Below are 18,040 nucleotides of genomic sequence, written 5' to 3'. Positions count from 1 at the left end.
CCCTGGGCTGTTAGGGAGGGACGGAAGTTGCTGTGACCAAGATGCAGCTCCCACAGCTCTACTGCAGCAGGATAACTGGCATCCCTTCGCCCCAACAGCCTTTCTTCTGGTGCCCCCAGCGTGTGCCCCACCAGAGGCTCTAAAGGAAAAGCTGGCGGCCAAGTGCATTTATTTTTTAAATTTTTTATTATTTTTATTTATTATTTTTTTAAAAAAAGATGACCGGTAAGGGGATCTTAACCCTTGACTTGGTGTTATCAGCACCACATCCCAAGTGCATTTCTGAGAAGCTATTTCTCATTCACTGGTGGCTGGGTCCACCTCGCTGCAGATCCCAGGAGCCCTCAGCAGGCTCTCTCCGAAGGTCTTGTCCCCATCCTAGCTTTCCCCACTATTACCACCTGGAGCTGGTTCTCCTGCTTGCAGAGCCCAGGCTGAGAGCAGACACCCAACCTGTCTAACCTGTCTGACGTCATCATCTCTCCACCCACTGGGCCCCAGGTCTCCAGCCACCCCGCTCTTCCTGTTCTCAGCTTCCGTCCTCTCAGCTTCCTTACAGCACCCCACCTGAGCCTCCCTAGGCCCTGCCTAGCCTCGAATTGGCCCTCAATCCCTCTGGCTGCAGAAGTCTCCTTACCCCCAATGAGAGGAGGATCTGGGTTTCCTGAGAGCTGAGGGTTGAAGGCATCGTGTCAACGCATAAACTTGTCACCTCTGCACTCGAAGACACTTGTACTCTCCATGCGAAGCCAAAATGGGGAATGGATCCGAGGAAGATTATAACTTTGTCTTCAAGGGTGAGTTGGGGGGTCCATGAAGAGAGAGGAAGCGTGAGAGAGACCCAGAAAGGGATCAATACAGCAAGAGAGGGCCACCTCCTGTTTTTTATCTCTTACTAGGACCCGCCAGGGTTCATCACTCCCTTGGGCTCAGAAAGAAAGCTGCAAGGAGTTGGGGAGGGTCTGGTTACAGGGGCAAAAGTTCTGGAGCTGTGGAGTATGCTCTATTGTTGCGAATAGTGATGTCGATCACTCCTTAAGTGCTGAGAGTTAGGCTCGTCTGCCTGGTTCTAATAGAAGCCCAAATCCCTGGGAATAGTCAGTTACTGCAGCACAAGAGTCAGAGGTTAGACTTCAGAAAGGACTTCCCTCCTGAGAAGATGGGAAAACAAGCAGATTTAAGAGGAAGAAAGTCATCTTTCTGGGTGGGTTTATAGGAAAGGGGAGAAAGGAGAGACCTCTCCCATTACAGTGCTGGGTAATAAATATACAGGGAAGACAAAGGGGAGATGTAATGAATTTGCAGCAGGGTCTGATAGAATCCAGAGGACTTCCAGAGGACTCCCAGATCTGTGGCCTTGTCCGCTTGTCCCCTGGCCGACTCCTTGGATCTCGATGCCAGGCATTGGGTTCAACTTGGCTGTCCCTAAAAGTGTGCATGTATCTTTCCTACTTCTTTATCTCAGCCCCTGTGTTTGGTCCCTCTGTTGTTCCCCAAACCCACCTTCACAGCTCCTTCAGGGCAGGGTGGACTGGTAGAGCTATGATTCTCTCTCCAAACACGCCACCCTACTGCCTCTCCCAGACTCAGCCCTGCCCTCACTGGAGCTGGAACTCTCACTTGAGCCCCCGCCCTCAAGCTGAGGAACATGTACTCCCAGCATCTTTCCCAGGAAAGAGCTAGTCATAGGTTGGAGCAATAATAGTACTAGTAGTTATCATTTATTGAACCTTTACTATGTGAAAGGAAGCGGGAGGAAACAGGATTGGGTAGAGGGAGACATCAAACTGCAACCCAGACTCAACAAAGCCTGGGCCAAGTGTGGGAAGCTCTGTGATAGCCTCACCTTGCTTGGGCACTGGATGTATGCAGACTCCCAGCGAGGCTGCTGTCTGCCCCACAGGCAGCCGCTGAAGGATCTGAGAGCTGGAGGCTGTCTGCTGACTGCACTCTCTGCAGCTGGGGATCCTTCACTAAAGGTGGATCTGGGAAGCACATCTCTGTGTTTACCATGCTTGATGTGTTGTCTTGGGCAAGTCATTTCACCTCCCAAGTGTCTTAATTCCTTGTACATGAAATTGGGAACAATAATAATGATACTTTCCTCATGGCATTGTTGTAATAATTTTTCTTTTTTGGTTGCTGGCTGGTATAGGGATTGAACTCTGGACCTTGATGTTATCAGCACCACACTAATCAATTGAGCTAACCAGTCAGCCCCTGTTGTGAGGAATAAATGAGTTAATAAGCATAAAGCTTTTTGTCCCTGGCACACAGTAAGCACTCAATAAATGTTAACCATTAGTATCTCCATTTTACAGATGATGAAACTGAGGCTTAGAGACAGAGTAAGTAGCTTACAAAAGGTCAAAAAGCCAGTAATACTCAAACCTAAATCTGTCTGACCTCAATGCCATTATCCTGAGCAAGTTTGAGGCCTGAAGATAGGGCTGGAAACCCACCCACTGGGAGGGATGAGATGGGTATGAGATTCCCAGTAGGGAATGTCAGAAACACACAGACTTGCACATATTTACATCCTCTTACCCACACATACCCAACATGCTTCCAGCTCTTTCCTGCCTTACCCAAATAAGGAATTTTTTTTTTTTCCTTTTTGTCTTTTTTTCGTGACCGGCAACGGATCGCAACCCTCAGTGTTGCGCCCGTACCGGACCGGGACCGGCAACGGGATCGCAACCCTCGGTGTCGCGCCCGCACCTCGCTCAGCCAGTGAGCCGCCGGTCTGTATGTGGGATCCGAACCCTCCGGCGGGAGCGCTGCCGCGCTTCCCAAGCGGCGCACTTATCCAGTGCGCCACCGGGCCGGCCCTGAAATAAGGAATTTTTAAAGTTAGAAAGGACCTTTACAGGGCTGGCCCGTGGCTCACTTGGGAGAGTGTGGTGCTGATAACACCAAGGCCCCGGGTTCGGATCCCATATAGGGATGGCCGGTTTGCTCACTTGGAGAGTGTGGTGCTGACAACACCAAGTCAAGGGTTAAGATCCCCTTACCGGTCATCTTTTTAAAAAAAAAAAAAAAAAAAAAGAAAAAGAAAGAAAGAAAGTACCTTTACAGATTGTACCAACAGGGAAACTGAGACCCGGAAAAGGCGAGCCACTTGTTCAAGTTCACACAGCTAGTCAGGCTGAGCAGGGATCAGAGCCTAAAATATGTGGTTTACAGTCCTTGGGTGTGGGTTGTACTTACACCAGCCCCTCCCCACTCTCTCCCAACCCCCAGCTCACCCACAGGCCCTGGCCCTAAATGCTGCCTACTAGCCTAAAGAGCCTTTGTGGTTCCTCTGGTAGATCCTTCTTCCTGAAAACCCAAATGCAAAAAGCACTGGCCTGCCAACAACAATCATACCATAACAGTATTGTACACTTAGTATAACCTAGACAATATCTCATTTACTTCTCTCTTTTTTTTTTTTGTCTTTTTCATGACTGGTAAGGGGAGCGCAACCCTTGGGGTGGTGTCGCCCGCACCGCGCTCAGCCAGTGAGCGCACCGGCCATTCCTATATAGGATCCGAACCCGCAGCGGGAGCGTCGCTGCGCTCCCAGGGCCGCACTCTCCCAAGTGCACCACGGGGTCAGCCCTCGTTTACTTCTTACAACAACCCACAGGTAGATACTTTTGTTAGTCACATTTTTCATATGAAAAAGACTCAGAGAGATTCAATAACTTGCTGAAGGACATAGAGTTGATCCAACACCCAGCCCCATACTCTTAACCATGCTGGACTGTCCCTCCTCAGGGACAAATGGATCCTAACTTTTTATACACACACGGGCACACGTACCTCCATGTTTTCCTTTTACCCAAAGATAGTGTCACCAGCTAAACTTTCTCCTTACCCACACTTCCATTCACACCTGTTCCCTGAGCAAATACACACTCCAAACCTCCCACTTGTCCTCCCAGCTCATATACATAGAGGCATGCACAATGTTCTCATACTCCCTAGTCCAGAAATGTGCACCCCCAGACATCCAGCCATCCCTGTCCATATTCATACCCCCCAGCAACCTCTCCACACAACACCCATAAAGAGCCCACAGATGTCGCTCCATCGTCAGAAACACAGGCTGACTTTGCAACCATGTCTCAATAGACCAGCCCTAAAACCCTTAAAGCCCCTTTTTTAGTTTTAAACTCTTGGCCTTTCTGCCCACCAGGACAGATGCATTATGCAGAGTTAAAGACCCCAGTTTCTGCCAGGAGACCCAGCTCCCTCCTCTGTTTCCTGAACTCTGTTCCCCCTTCTGATGGACAGACCCTCCAACTCAGGTGGGCTTGGGGCCACTCTGCCCTGTGTTCAAACCTTATCTCTCCACTCCTTCAGTGGTGCTGATCGGCGAGTCAGGCGTGGGGAAGACCAATCTGCTATCTCGGTTCACACGCAATGAGTTCAGCCATGACAGCCGCACCACCATTGGGGTTGAGTTCTCCACCCGCACTGTGATGCTGGGCACTGCTGCTGTCAAGGCTCAGATCTGGGACACGGCTGGCCTGGAGCGGTACCGAGCCATCACCTCAGCGTGAGCCCGGGCCTGGGGGGTTGCTGGGTTGTGGGAGTCCTGGGGAAGTCAGGGAACACCTCTGGAGGAGAAGTGGAGGAGAGGGGCAAGGGGACTCAGCTTCCCAGGGGGGACCGTAGGAGACACAGTGCTGTGAGCAGCAAACAGCCTGAGACTGGATATAGTGATACTGACTAGGACTAAAAACAAGAATCATTGCCACTACTTACTAAGCCTTTGCTGTATGCCCAGGAAGGTACAAGGCACTTTACATTTGGCATTTTATGTAACCCTTAAAGTACCAAAAGAGTAAAGTGCTATAATTAATCCCTGTTTAAATACAAGTAAGGTGAAATCAGGGTGGAGCTGGAATGGGGGGCAGGCTGTGTGGATCGAGAGCGCCCCCTCACTTCGGCAGAGTGTTCTGCACTTGGCAACCTTCATCCAACCACAGCCAAGGGCTGGACCTGGCATCTGCATTTTATGAAGACTCAGAAGACACACAGAAAGTTGAGCCTCCTGACGCCACGCTCAAATTATCTTCTAGTCTATGTCAGGCCCAAGTGCGTGAAAGGTGGTCTGCGTGTGTGCGTGGGGTGGGGATAGCACCTGCCAGGGGTCAGCAAGCAGGAGTCGGGGCTTCCGTTACACACACTCATGAGGTTCATACACACTCATCACTTAGTCACTTGATCTCTTATGAGCCTCAGTTGACTCATCAATAAATTGGGACTAATTAAACATCATCTAATTAGGAGACCTGGCTCCTCATCCATCCACAAGAGGAAGGCTGGATGCTTACAAAGAAGGCTTAGATGGTCAGGCCAGGGACTGCGGCAAGGGATAGGCATTTGGCTAGTCCTAGAAGGACGGCCACAAGAGAAAGGAGGACACTGTGGGTTGAGGAGCCATGTGAGGAATATCTCAGAGGTGGGGCATCCAGGAGGCAGACTTGGCTAGAGCCCAGATGTGTGTTGGTGGATAGTAGGGGCTAAAATCGAGGGCCAGCCCGTGACTCACTCGGGAGAGTGTGGTGCTGATAACACCAAGACCACGGGTTTGGATCTCTATATAGAGATGGCCGGTTAGCTCACTTGGGAGAGCGTGGGGTTGACAGCACCAAGTCAAGGGTTAAGATCCCCTTACTGGTCATCTTTTAAAAAAAAAAAAAAGTAGGGGCTAAAATCAGGACATAGGAACTGAGGAAGCAGAGGGGCAATGAGGGTGCCAGTGGAGGTTTTAGAGCAGGGAGGTGAAGCTTTGGAGGCTCTTGAGACCACCGTCCTTGGCCTGTCGGGCTTTGGGTCCCTGGACCCCAGTTTCCATATTTCCCAATCTCTGATCTAGCATGTTTTGGCTTGATGGCTTCACTCTGAGGCTAGGTCCAATGCCCCTGATTTTGTCTCTGTCCATTCCTCCCACCCCTGCCCAGGTACTACCGTGGTGCAGTGGGGGCCCTCCTGGTGTTTGACCTAACCAAGCACCAGACCTATGCCGTGGTGGAGCGCTGGCTGAAGGAGCTCTATGACCATGCTGAGGCCACTATCGTCGTCATGCTTGTAGGTAACAAGAGTGACCTCAGCCAGGCCCGGGAGGTGCCCACTGAAGAGGCCCGCATGTTTGCTGGTAAGAGCCCACCACCACCCAGACTGACGCCTCCAAGCTTTTGCACACCCTCCCAGCTTCAGCCTCCCTAGTGCATACTCCCCATGGTAGGGGCCCCCTCCTGGACTTCCTCTATATGGTCCTCTACCCCTATCCCCTCTTCATCAAGCTCTCCGAGCCCTTCTTCTTTAGGACCCTGTGTCCCCCATTATGTCTCACCAGCTTGCCCTGAGATTGTCTTCATTGGCTATTCTTCATAGTTAATTTTAAGACATTTCCTGCAATGCTCAAAGATTCTAAGTGTAGGGTGTGGGCTCCCCTTGACCTCCAGTCACACTTTCCCCAGGAGTTTTCTGGGTTTCAAAGCAGTGCAATATGGTGGCTAAGGTGAGGGTGCAGGTTCTGGAGTCCCATGGCCCAGCTTCCCATCTCCTCTTGGCCAGTTACTAGATGTGGGACATGGAGGAATTTCCTTATTCATTCTCTCTGTGTTTCTGGGTCTCAGTTTCCTAACTGAACCTACCTCATAGGTTGTTTTAAGGATTAAATGAGATACTACATAGCAAATGTACATAGTAAACATTAAGTAAATATTATTTTTGCTTTTCACCCCCACAATTAATGGTGTGTTTTCCCTCCTGGCAGAAAACAATGGGCTACTATTCCTGGAGACTTCAGCCCTGGACTCCACCAACGTTGAGCTAGCCTTTGAGACTGTCCTCAAAGGTTAGAGCCTGCCTCCATTAGGCACCCCTATTTCATCCCTGTGGCTTCTGTGGGCAGCAGCTGGAATGCAGACACCAGCCCTTGCCCCGGCTGATTCCTCAGCCCCTCTGTGGGCCCCCGGCCTCCTAAGAGCACTACTGCCTAGCTCCCTCAGTCCCTTCCCAGGGTCCCCCACTCAGCCTGGAGCTTAGGGAAGAAATCAGAAGGCCACACTTCCCAGTGGGCTGTCTTGGTTTCTTCTCTACTCAGGGAAGTAGAAGGGACTTAGGTGTCCAAATTCCACTTCTCCACTTTCTTCCAGCAAAATGTCCTGCAAGCGTAGCGACTCCCAGTGCTCAAAGGGGCATGCAGTGTGTGTGTGTGTGTGTGTGTGTGTGTAGGGAAGCTCTAAATCTTCTGGTCTGACCACTGCCCTCTGTCCTCTCAGAGATCTTTGCGAAGGTGTCCAAGCAGAGGCAGAACAGCACCCGGACCAATGCCATCACCCTGGGCAGTGGCCAGGCTGGGCAGGAGCCTGGCACTGGGGAGAAGAGGGCCTGTTGTATCAGCCTCTAACCTTGGCCAGTGCCTTCCCCACCCCCACTGGATTTCTGGTGCCCCCCCCCATCTCCACCCCAACTCCAGGACCTTTTCCCACCCTTTGGTTCCAGATGTCAAGAGTGTTCGGTTCCCTGTTCACAGCTCTGATCCTTAAGGTCTTCATGCCCCACCACACATATCTGTATTACCTGTGCACCCACTCACAGACTTTATTTGAGGCCCCTCAAATAAAGCTGTGTTTTGTATCAATGCCTGGCCATCCTGCTGCCTCTCCTCATCTGTGCTTCCCTTTCAATTTTGGCCCCTCTTCTGAGTCCCTGATCCCCTTCCCCTCCCCCTTCCTCTGTCCTCCCCACCATACCCACTGCCACCTAGGGCCAGCTGCCTCTAGAGTCCTGTGGCCTGGGGACATTGCCAAGGGGGCGGGAGGTGCCCACCCTTCCCTCTGCCAACCCCCAGGGCAGGTGGAGAAGGGAGAACAGCGTGGAGGGGAGGGAGTATCTGGAAGGCGAGACAAAGAAAACCATCAGTGGGCACCATCTGGTGCCCAGGGCCCTAGTGCCAAGAACTGAGGTCACTCCAATGCCAGGGGTGAGGGGAGGAGGCAGGGGGAGATGCAAGGAAGAAGGGAGAGTCAGTGGGAGTCCCCTGTATGTGTGTGCTGGGAAAGGGGTTTTTAAGCCTGGTAGGTAGAAGGTCCAAGTCCTCCACCCAGTTTTCTTCTTGACTCCAAAGAAGAGGAATGGATTGAATCTGGTGGGGCAAGTGTAGAGGGTCTCTGTCTCAGCTATCTACCCCTTCTCCATGGAGCCTTTCCCTGTTCTGCAAGGTAGGGCAAAAGGAGGTCTGACTGTACCTCCAAGAAAAAGAAGGGAGTAAATGGGAAAAAAGGACAGGGGATTGGAGACTCAAGTAGGGAGTAGTGTGGAAAAGAGAAAGGGAACCCAAGGGTAGCAGGGAACTCTGGAAACATCTATTTCCCACAAGGGGTGTAGGGGCACCCAGAGTTACACTAGAGAAAACCCCAAGCTACAATCCCCATGATGGTACAGACTTGTATGCAGATAAAGAAGACAAAGCCTTAAGTAATAATACTTTTAATAAAATTAAGTTCTTAATAGCACATTTAATACATTAACCCTCCCCCTTCTTGGTTTCTCTGCATTTTGTGCAACATCACTTTGACTTGATTATTCATGGGTCTGTTTTATTTCCCGCCTTTACTTTGCTTTTGAAATCTTCTTCCTTGGTGGATTTGTATGTCTTCACTAGATGCCTCAAATTAAGTCTGACCACAATCCTACTCTACTTTCTACAGTGGAGAGACCATCCCCCCTGTCCCAGGGCTGTCTCCACCCACCCACCCTACCCCACCCACACCCTTGAGTGGGGAAGGGGAAGCCCTCCCCACCCCAGACGCTACCATCCCAAACTAGCTGGGTTTCTAGGACAAAAAGAGCAGGGGGGAAATCTGTCCCTAGGTGGGGCGAGAAGAGTAAATTGGGGAGAGGGAGATGTGTTTGGGGTCTAGGGCCAGGGAGGGGCATGGCAGAGTCATTGGTGTTATGGAGCAGGCTCCTCTTGCCAAAAGGAGAGCCAAGGGGCCTCCCCACCCCCTTGGATAGGAGGGAAGGGCCCAATCTGATTGCAAGCTGGGGTTGGTAGAAGGCGAGTGCTTAAAAAATGTGGATTTCTCACATGCAGAATCCAGGCTCCTCAATTTTCTGTGGGGAGGGTGATGTGCCCACAGGCCAGGGCACAAGTGGATGACCTCAACCTGAACACTTAGAGTTGGACTGGAGCAGAGAAGGTTAGGGTTGGGGTCACCCAAGATCCCTGTGCCATTCCCCTGTCTCTGTACTCTTGGGAGCCCCATTCTCCCAGGCCTTCAAGAATAGTGTCTCCACTCCACCCCACTGGGTAGGAAGTCCTTCTTGGAATTTATGAGATAATAAAGCACTTTGCAAACTGTAAAGCACCATATAGCTTTAAAGAACAATTACTGAGATTGTACTCACACTGCCGTCATGGAAGTCGAAAGTTAAGGGAATGTTGGATGACAACAGGGACAGGAGACAGATCCCTTCAATGCTCTTGAAGCTCTAGAAAGGTGAGAAGTGTATGTATGTGTCTGTGGAATGACTTACCAAGGCTCTTAAATCCATCTGTGGTGAAGTGGATTGAGGTTACATTCAAGAAGGACTTCCTCAGTGAGGCCTGGGAGAAGCTGCCTTAGGAGGGTTTGAGCTGAGCAGTCTGCATGCTCCCTGAGAGCTCCAGGAGAAAATATATCCCTTTGGAGGGAGTAAGGGCTGCCCAACAGAGACAGAGGGATGGCGAGGCCCGCAGGTGAAGGTGCCCAGCCCGCCATCTGGTTGAGAAGATCAGTGCACCTTTTCAAAGATCCCTCATCTATTTGTCCTACAATTTAAAAATCCAAGGATTCTCAGAATCAACCCCAGCAGACTGGAAGCTCCCAATCTTGACTAGCAACCTGCTTCAACCCTGATATCTGAAGATGGGGCAACTCAGGGGGACTCAGCCACTTCCCTCCACTACTTTTCTTTTCGTTACTTTTATACATTCTACTGGACCCAGGGGCCCTCAATGCTACTAAACTTTAAGCTATCTGAATATCATCTACTAAGTAACTAGTAATTCTTTCTTTCTCTAGGATTATATGAAATAAATTTGAATTATTATTATTAATAATTATTATTTTGTAGTATTCTTTTCTTTTAAACCCCTCGGTTTCTCTTTTTTTCTCTCTTGTTTTTTGGTTAAAAAAAAATCTATTTTTCTTAAATCTCACACTTCTGAAGGTTCCCATAGGCCTGTTAGGCCTCAGTTCTGGATTTCCCCTCCTCACTTGCCCATGAGACAGGGCAGAGGAAGGCGGGGGACACCCCAGGATCCTCGTCCTTAGTTCTACTGCTTCTTCCTTTCTCGTTAATCCCTTTCTTTGTTTGGCTCTGCCGGCTCCCCTGAGGGGGAGGGGAAAGGGGAGGGGGAGCCCACGGAGTGAAATCCAATCTACCTGCAGGGCCCCAGAAGGAACAAGGTTCCTTCAGCCCCTCTCTCCACCATCCATCCCAGGATGCTCCCCCAAGAAAAGCAAATGACATTCCTCCCCAAAAAAAAGTGGGGGAAAAAAGGAACGTAAACCCGAACATATATTAAAAACACTTTTTTTTAAGATTTAACTCTGAATACAAATGTACTTTTTTTCTTCTCTCCCTACATATATTCTAAACCTTCTAAAGTTTTTTTATTTTTTTAAGGATCACTTTATCATAAAATAAAATATCCTTTTCATATAATAAATTACCTAATAAAAAGTCTTTTTTTTTCATATTAGCCCAGGTTCTTTGCTACATTTATACGGTAATAAACGCCTTTATTAAAATAGAATATTAAATTATAAAGAACTGCTTTTTTTTTTTTTTTTTTGCTATTTTCGTTTTCTCTTCTCTGTGTTGGTCGCCTGTCTTGTTCCCTCTCATGCTCTCTCTTTCTCTCCTCTATTTTGTCTCTCACTATGTGTGTTTTGCGTTTGTTTCTAGGTTTGGCTCAAATGGTAAGGGTGGGATTCAATTTGCTGAGCCCCCTAGTGTAACAGTCTTCTGCCTTTGTGGGTAAGGAGTGGAGAGGGGGAGGGGGATCGACAGACAGACATCCCTTTTTCCCACCCCCCCTCCCCACCCGCCCCCCGGGAGACCGAGGGGGCCCATTTGGTTTGGTTCTATTGTACAGACATCTCAGGATGGCTCATATTGGCGGGAAGGAGGGAAGTTGTCACAAGCCAGTTTTCTAGGCTGTGAGCTCCTTCCTCTCCCCTCCCTGGCTGGTGGACTGGAGGGGAAGGCTGAGGAGAGGTGAGTAAATTCACAACAGGAGGAAGGAGAGGAGGAAACCCCCTCTGCATCTCCATTTGGTTCTATTGTACAGACATCTCAGGATGGCTCATATTGGCGGGAAGGAGGGAAGTTGTCACAAGCCAGTTTTCTAGGCTGTGAGCTCCTTCCTCTCCCCTCCCTGGCTGGTGGACTGGAGGGGAAGGCTGAGGAGAGGTGAGTAAATTCACAACAGGAGGAAGGAGAGGAGGAAACCCCCTCTGCATCTCCATCCCTGCACCCTCTCTTCATCCAGGAAGAATGGGACTCCTGAGCTTTAAGTGCTCAGAGATCACTCAGAACAGTCCCACCCCATTATATACAAGGATCTCCTGGTAACCTCTGGGACTCCCATCCCCCATCCTCTCCTGGCCCGGCCAGCGGAACCAGGAGTGTGGGAGGCCGGTGGCAGTCCCAAGTGAGGAGTAGGGAAGCTGCAAAGGGGGTGCAAGGCCTGTAACAATACGTGATTCTGGGAACAGGCCCTGCTGCACCCCAATCCTGCTTTGCCCTGGGCTAACCCTTCTCTGAAGACCTGGCCTCTCTCCTCAACCACAATGGATGGGACAGAGACTTCATGATTTATACGCTAATTAAGGATCCAATAAAGGTTCAGATCAGGTCCAAAGAGGGGTGCAGGGAGTGGGACACTACAGGGGAGGAGCAGCCTTTTCCTCCATCAGTCTCTCCTGCCTCAGGCCCCTTCCTGCTCCTTGAAATAGCAGACACACTACCCTGGCTCCCCCCTTCCCACAACCAGAAAATCCATTCCAAGAACTGCTCCCTAAATGTAATGCCCATAGGTGATGAAGGTGGGGATTTGACCCTTTATGTACCCCAGAATTAGTCCCCTCCTCAAACTTTCACTGAGAATGGGGATACATTCCATCAAGAATTTGAGATGTTTCTTTGGAGGAGTGGGGGAGAGGACCTCCAGATGCCTACAGAAGAATTGTGGGAGGGCACCAGAATGTTCTTCCCCCGACTTCTCCCCAAGGGGATGGTGTCTCCAAAGCTGGGCTAGAAGGGGCAGGAGGGAGGAGGAAGAAAAGAAAGACAAAGAGAAGGAGCAAAACAAGGCCAGGAGTGACAGCCACCAAGGGGGTAAGCAAAGGAAAGAGCTAGAGGAAAAGGAAAGACAAAGAAGCAAGAACCCAAAGGAAGGAAAGATGGGGAGAAGAGTGAAGGGAAAAGTTGGAGGGGACAGAGAGGAGCACCCCTCTCCAGATTCTCCTAGCCCAGCTTTGTGAGAACAGATTAATTCTGAGCCCTTTATGGATTGACATACTCCTCCCCCTCCCACCCCCCAGAAGATCTATGCAGACAGGGCCCAACTCCCCAAACAGGATATGGGAGTGGGGTGCTAAAGGGTTATGTTAGGAGGTCGGAGGTCAGGACCAGAGGGCTGGGGGGTTGGAAAGAGCACCTCTAGATACAGGTGGTATTTCTCCCTCTCCCTTTTGTCCACCCCCCCTACAGAGGAAGTGACACACAGTGGGGAGGTGGGCAGAGGGGATCAGGATGGCTTAGTGGCCACCTTTAGCAAAACAAAAGTTTCTCTTAGCTGCTTCTGGATTTAAGGGTGTGATGAGGTATCAGAGTTGTAACTCTAGTAAAATTTTCGGTCTGGCCTCCTCCTAATCTTTCCAGGACAGGGTGACCAGAGGCTCTGAAAGTGGCCCACCCACCAGCCACCACCGCCCCCCCCCACCCGTGAGCGAGTATCTCCAAGCACCTTGCCCATCAAATCACTGATTTCCAAACGGCCCTAGTGGCAAACAGGTCCAGGGCAGGCCCCTGAGGAGTGGGCCCAGGAGGCATGGGCATGCGGCTTAGGAGAATATTCGGATGGCTTGCGTTGCTGTAATGTGGCAGACGGGACACTCCGGGTCCGTCCTCTCGCAGATGCGTACTGCACACTCCATGCAGAACAGGTTGTGTCCGCAGGGCACAAGAGCAGCAGTCACTTCGCTCTCAAAGCACACCATGCAATCCCTCCCGCCGCCGGGGCTCCGCAGACCGCCCCCGCCAAGTTTAGAGAAGCCCTGGAGCGGCTCTCCCGGCGGTCGTCTGGGAAGTCCAGCCAGCTCAGGCCCAGCAGAGGTGGCAGGAGAGCGGTGCGCGCCGGGAGGCCCAGCCCGAGCCTTGGCGGAAGAGGAGGAGGAGGAGGCGGAGGAGAAGAGCACCGAGGTGGGCGTGGCGTTCTCCTGGCCCGCCCACAGGGGGGGGCTAGTCTCAGCCACTCCGTAGTACACGTCCTGCTTGCCCACGCCATAGCCTGGAAACAGGTAACCGCCATAGCCGAAGTCCCCTCCCTGCTCGCCCAGGCGCGGGGCCTCAAAGCCAGAGTCCACTCCGCACTCGCCGATGCAGCCCAGGCTGTTTTGCCGGAAGGTAGAGAGGGGCTTGCAGCCGGGCGGGTGCACCCGCCAGGCATCCGAATAGCGGCTATCAAGTGCAGCGGCGTCGGGGCTCCCCGCCAGGAAGTCGTTTTCATTATTGTATTCGAGGATCTTGCCTGTGCGCACGGCGATGTGTGTCTCGATCTCCTCGCGCGCGCGTTCCACGTTGCCCGGGGCACCCGTGATCTCGAAAACTGGGTCGCGGTCACGACTTGGTGTGATAATGTACGTGTTGGTCTGCTGCTGGATGCGCTTGATGGTTGCCCCTTTTGGGCCCACCACCAGCCCCACCACCCGGTAGGGCACCCGCACACGGATGGTCACCTGACCTGGCAGAGCAGGGGCCACACCAAAGGCAGCGCCTGACTTGTTGCGGGAGGCGCGGATCATGGAGAAGTGCTCGGCTGCTGAAATGATTTCCCGCCGGGCTGTGGCCACGTCCTCCCGCCGCCCTGTCACCATGAATACCGGCTCCTCGCCCCGCACAGGCGTCTTGATGTAGGTGTTGGTCTTGGCCCTCAGAGCCTTAATTTTGCATCCTGAGATAGGGTGGGGAAGCGGAGAGAGAAAGAAACTCACAGGGCAAGATTTGTATTGGGACCAATAAGCTCCTGACCCTTACCCAGATACCCAGCCTCCCAGAAACCCTTTAGTCTACCCTTTGAAAATCCCCCTCCCCACAACCACACACAGTCCACCCTGACTTGAAAAATCCACTCATCGGATCTCAGATCTCCCTATCTCTATTAACCACAGATTTCAAAATGTTTTGACTTTCCCTAGCATTCCACTCAGGACCCTCTGAATTCAGTAACTCCTAGAAACCCCTAAATAATCACTGACCCTCCAGACAAGCTGCTAACCTCGTCTACTCACTAACTTCTTCCCAAACATTTGCTGTTCCCTCAATTTCTCTACTGATTCCTGGCTAGTCACAAATTTCCACATCACTTAATTGCCACCCCCCATCTGTCACTGAACCTGTTTTTTCCACAGTACCCCAAGGTGCTTAGTAACCCCACAATCTACTCCTCATTTGACCTCCATTCATTAAAAGTGTCTTCCAGTCTACTCAGAAACCACTAACCTCCATCTGCTCTGTGACCCCACCTCCCACGCCATCCACCCACTAGTCTCTCTTGGTTGGGTCCTAAATTCCTAAGGCCTTTGCAGCAACTAGTGGAGTGTGGAAGATGGAAGGGTCTGAGGATCAGAATCTCACAGGGGAAAGAAGTACGAAGATAAAGAAAATCACACGTGAGGGGGCAGCACCCAACCTCATATCGCTCCTGTCCTCCTGTCCCCGTCCCTTGGGGGCAGGAGAGCTGAGATGGGTTGGGGGTGAGTGGGGTGAGGGAGAGCTTATTCTGGACTTATATTCCTGCTTTGAAGTAGGAGTGAGTTAAAGCTGGGAGACTGGGGAGAGAGGCAGGAAGAGAAAGAAGAAAAGTGAGACAAAGAGACAAAGAGGAAGGAGAGAGAAAAGTGAGGGAGGCTGGGATGGCCACATCATCTCTAAATGCTGCAGATCTCGATGGCTCACTGGACAGGCCCTTCTCCTCCTTTCCCACTTTCCCCCTCCCTGCCCCTAGCTTCACACAGAGCCTCAGAGACTCAGACTCACACGTTTTCACGAAGCACACATGTCACATGTGTGTGAGTTTGCACACATGTACTTAAGAGCCTCGATGCACTGTGTGCCTTTATCTAAGCAATACTTGTGGGGTGAGCCTAACATACACTTTCATACACCTCTTCACATACACACAGAGTCCCTGTGTTTCAGCCGTTCATATATCCCACTCTTTCATCCCATCGTCCCCAGCACAAAAACAGCACATTCCTATACACACCCACAACTTCTGCCCCCATTCACATACAGACTCGTGCTCACACCCCTCTCCAGGCACAACTCACTCTTCCCTTTCTCACTCCCCCACTGCACTACCTATCCAAAACCAAGTGGTCCTACTTTGCTGACTGTGCCCCAACTCTCCAACCATAGGCCTAAAGGGAGCTCATTTTCTCCTCCTTTCTCCACTCTGGATGGCTTCTACAACCCTAGCAGATTTGGGGGTGGGGGATAGAGTGGGTTGGGAGCAGCTCTCCTCACCTTTAAGAGACCTCAGGAAAGAGAATTTGCTCCTCCCCCTTTGTCCTCAGACCTCTTGGCAGTTAGTAAGTCCTACCTGTTGTCAAGCCCACATCCTTGCTGCTTTAATGTCAGTAAATGATTGTTCTATTTGTGAGGCATGGAGGGTTGAGGAACAGTGAAATCCCCTCTCTACCACTCCTACTCACATATCCTCTAATGGGCACCAGCGTTCTGGTTTTAAGTTTGGGGTCCATAAACTTAAGTGAGAGCTAGGTATTTGGGGGGGTTGGGGTGAGGACAGGCGAGGGCAGAATAGTAAGGAGAAAAGCTAGAGGTCTGGAGGTGCAGAACTGGTGAGGGACCCCATCCTGGGTTCTGCAACCCTGAAGATGAGTCTTTTGAAAGGAAGACCCACTAGGCTTCACCTTCCTAGAGGTCAAATAGGGGAGCACTAACCCTGCACAGCAGGAGGAGGGAGGTTAGACAAGAGAGAGGACTTTCATATGCTTAAGGAATAAAGGGGAGACTTATCTTCTCCGAATAGGAGAAATCCCCCTACTTTTATGAAGGACAGGGCCATCTGATGCGGAGGCAGAAGAGGAAAGAATGACTCCATCAAATTCCAGGGCCTCCCAAGATCACCCCTACACCCAAGAAAAGATATCAGTGTCCCCACCCAATTCCAGGACTCTGGATCCCCAGTTTCTGATAACAAGAGGAAATCCAACTTTCTAAATCAGAAATCTCAAGGGATGGAGTGCCCCAGGGGGACGAGTGCAGGGGAGTGGCATCTTCCCCTCCTCCATTCTGGGTCTCCCTGTGAAATCTCCGTAACCCCCAGCACTCCCGGTGGATGAGATGGGATGTAGAGTAGGGGCTCTCCTGGGCCGCCTCCCCTTTTCCTTTGCCAGGAACCGACCTCCTCCCTCACTCTCAGCCGGAATGCAGCTCCTCTATTGTTCCCCACTGTGGGACAGCTCCTCCCCCGCTCCTCCCCCACCCCACACCCCCCCAGCCCCTTTGCAATTTCTAAATCCTGCTTCCCCCACTGCGCTTTGGGAAGCCGAGAGAGGAGTGTCCCTAAGATCTCTGTCTGCTCAATTTGGACCCTCACCAATACTCCCACCCACTCACCCAGGGATGCTGGAGCCCAGGAGGGTGTGGTATCAGACACATACTACACTGGATTAATTCTATACCCCCTCCCAACACACCCAGACCACGCCCTTTAACAAATTTCCAGGTGAAGGTTTCCTACCCCCCAGCAGGCCCCTCCTGCCTGACCCTACTCTCTCACTACCAGACACCCCTCTCCAGGCCTCTGGCCCCAGGCCGTGGCCAGCCCAGAACAAAAGCTAGAGAGGAAGGAGAGGTCCATGCCAGGACGTAGCACTTCCTTGGAGACACCCCTTCCAAAACCTCGTAGACCATCCAACTTCGGTGTGTGGGGAACCACAGGAGCCCCCCTCCCAGCAGCCCCTCTCATCACCTCTCCCCTAGGCTGGGACCCTCCCCTGAGCCACACCCCCTTCCATTCCTACACTCAGCCCAACAAAGAGACAGATACTGTCTGGCTTCCCCAGCCACGTCTCCCCCAAAGTCTGTAACTCAGGCGGCTGGGGGTCCCAGGGGCGCCCCTCCCCAATCTAGGAGCAGATACCGGAGTAGGGGCCTCTGAGTAACTCTTTGCAGATTCCGTCAGTTTTTCTGGCTAGGAGTGGACACCCCCTCCGGACAGCCTCCCTGGATTGGGAGACCGATCCCCCTCCCCTTTCCCTCTCCCTGAACGAGGATATTTCTTTGTCTAAGGGCAGAGCCCAGGGGGAGGAAGGATCTGGAGAACCGTCCCGACTAGGGGTAGCAGGGAACTTTGTGGCGCTTGGAAATCAGGGTAGGGGGCGGGTCCCCCTTTGTGGAGAGGGGACAGAGCCGTAGGCGGGCAAGGAGGGAAGAAATGAACTTTCTGCGCTGGGGACGGCGTGCCCCCCACTCCAGTCCCTCTCTGTAGTCCCGGCGCCCGCTTACCTTGCCTGCCCACGATCTCGGCCACGTGCTCGGAGGTGGGCACGGGTACACACTCCGTGGTGTTGCTGCTGCCCTTCAGGCGCAGCTCGGCCTCTTTGTAGAGAGCGCAGAGCTTGGCGTCGCTCGCCCCTTTGGGGGCGGTGGGGGGCTGGGGCGTCTGCGCCGCGGGGGCCGCCGTCGGGGCGGCCGGGGGCGCCGCGGGCGGCGGCGGAGGGGCCGGCTGCGGGGG

The 18,040-nt window shown here is 52.1% G+C and overlaps 2 protein-coding genes across 2 annotated transcripts in view; one reads left to right on the top strand and one right to left on the bottom strand.

Moving 5' to 3' along the window:
- The first annotated feature begins 537 nt into the window (after positions 1-537).
- RAB25 (RAB25, member RAS oncogene family) lies at positions 538-7,646 on the top strand. The gene is made up of 5 exons (XM_008570715.1): positions 538-797; positions 4,351-4,546; positions 5,958-6,151; positions 6,776-6,856; positions 7,284-7,646. Exons 1-5 carry the CDS (start codon positions 755-757, stop codon positions 7,409-7,411), a joined length of 642 nt encoding a protein of 213 aa, XP_008568937.1. The 5' UTR covers positions 538-754; the 3' UTR covers positions 7,412-7,646.
- Positions 7,647-12,500: 4,854 nt separating this feature from the next.
- MEX3A (mex-3 RNA binding family member A) overlaps positions 12,501-18,040 on the bottom strand; it is a 6,121-nt gene continuing 581 nt past the window's right edge. Inside the window, exons 2-3 of the mRNA XM_008570707.1 lie at positions 17,812-18,040; positions 12,501-14,230 (exon numbers count right to left, since the gene is read on the bottom strand). The exon at positions 17,812-18,040 is cut by the window's right edge and continues 1 nt beyond it. Of these exons, the coding sequence (XP_008568929.1) occupies positions 13,122-14,230; positions 17,812-18,040 (1,338 nt within the window). The 3' untranslated portion in view covers positions 12,501-13,121. The remainder of the gene's footprint in view (positions 14,231-17,811) is intronic.

This window comes from Galeopterus variegatus, unplaced genomic scaffold (assembly GCF_000696425.1).
Source record: "Galeopterus variegatus unplaced genomic scaffold, G_variegatus-3.0.2 Scaffold33, whole genome shotgun sequence".
Classification (NCBI taxonomy): Eukaryota; Metazoa; Chordata; class Mammalia; order Dermoptera; family Cynocephalidae; genus Galeopterus; species Galeopterus variegatus.
Note: the sequence above shows the minus strand (reverse complement) of the source record. Positions and strands in the feature narration are given on the sequence as shown.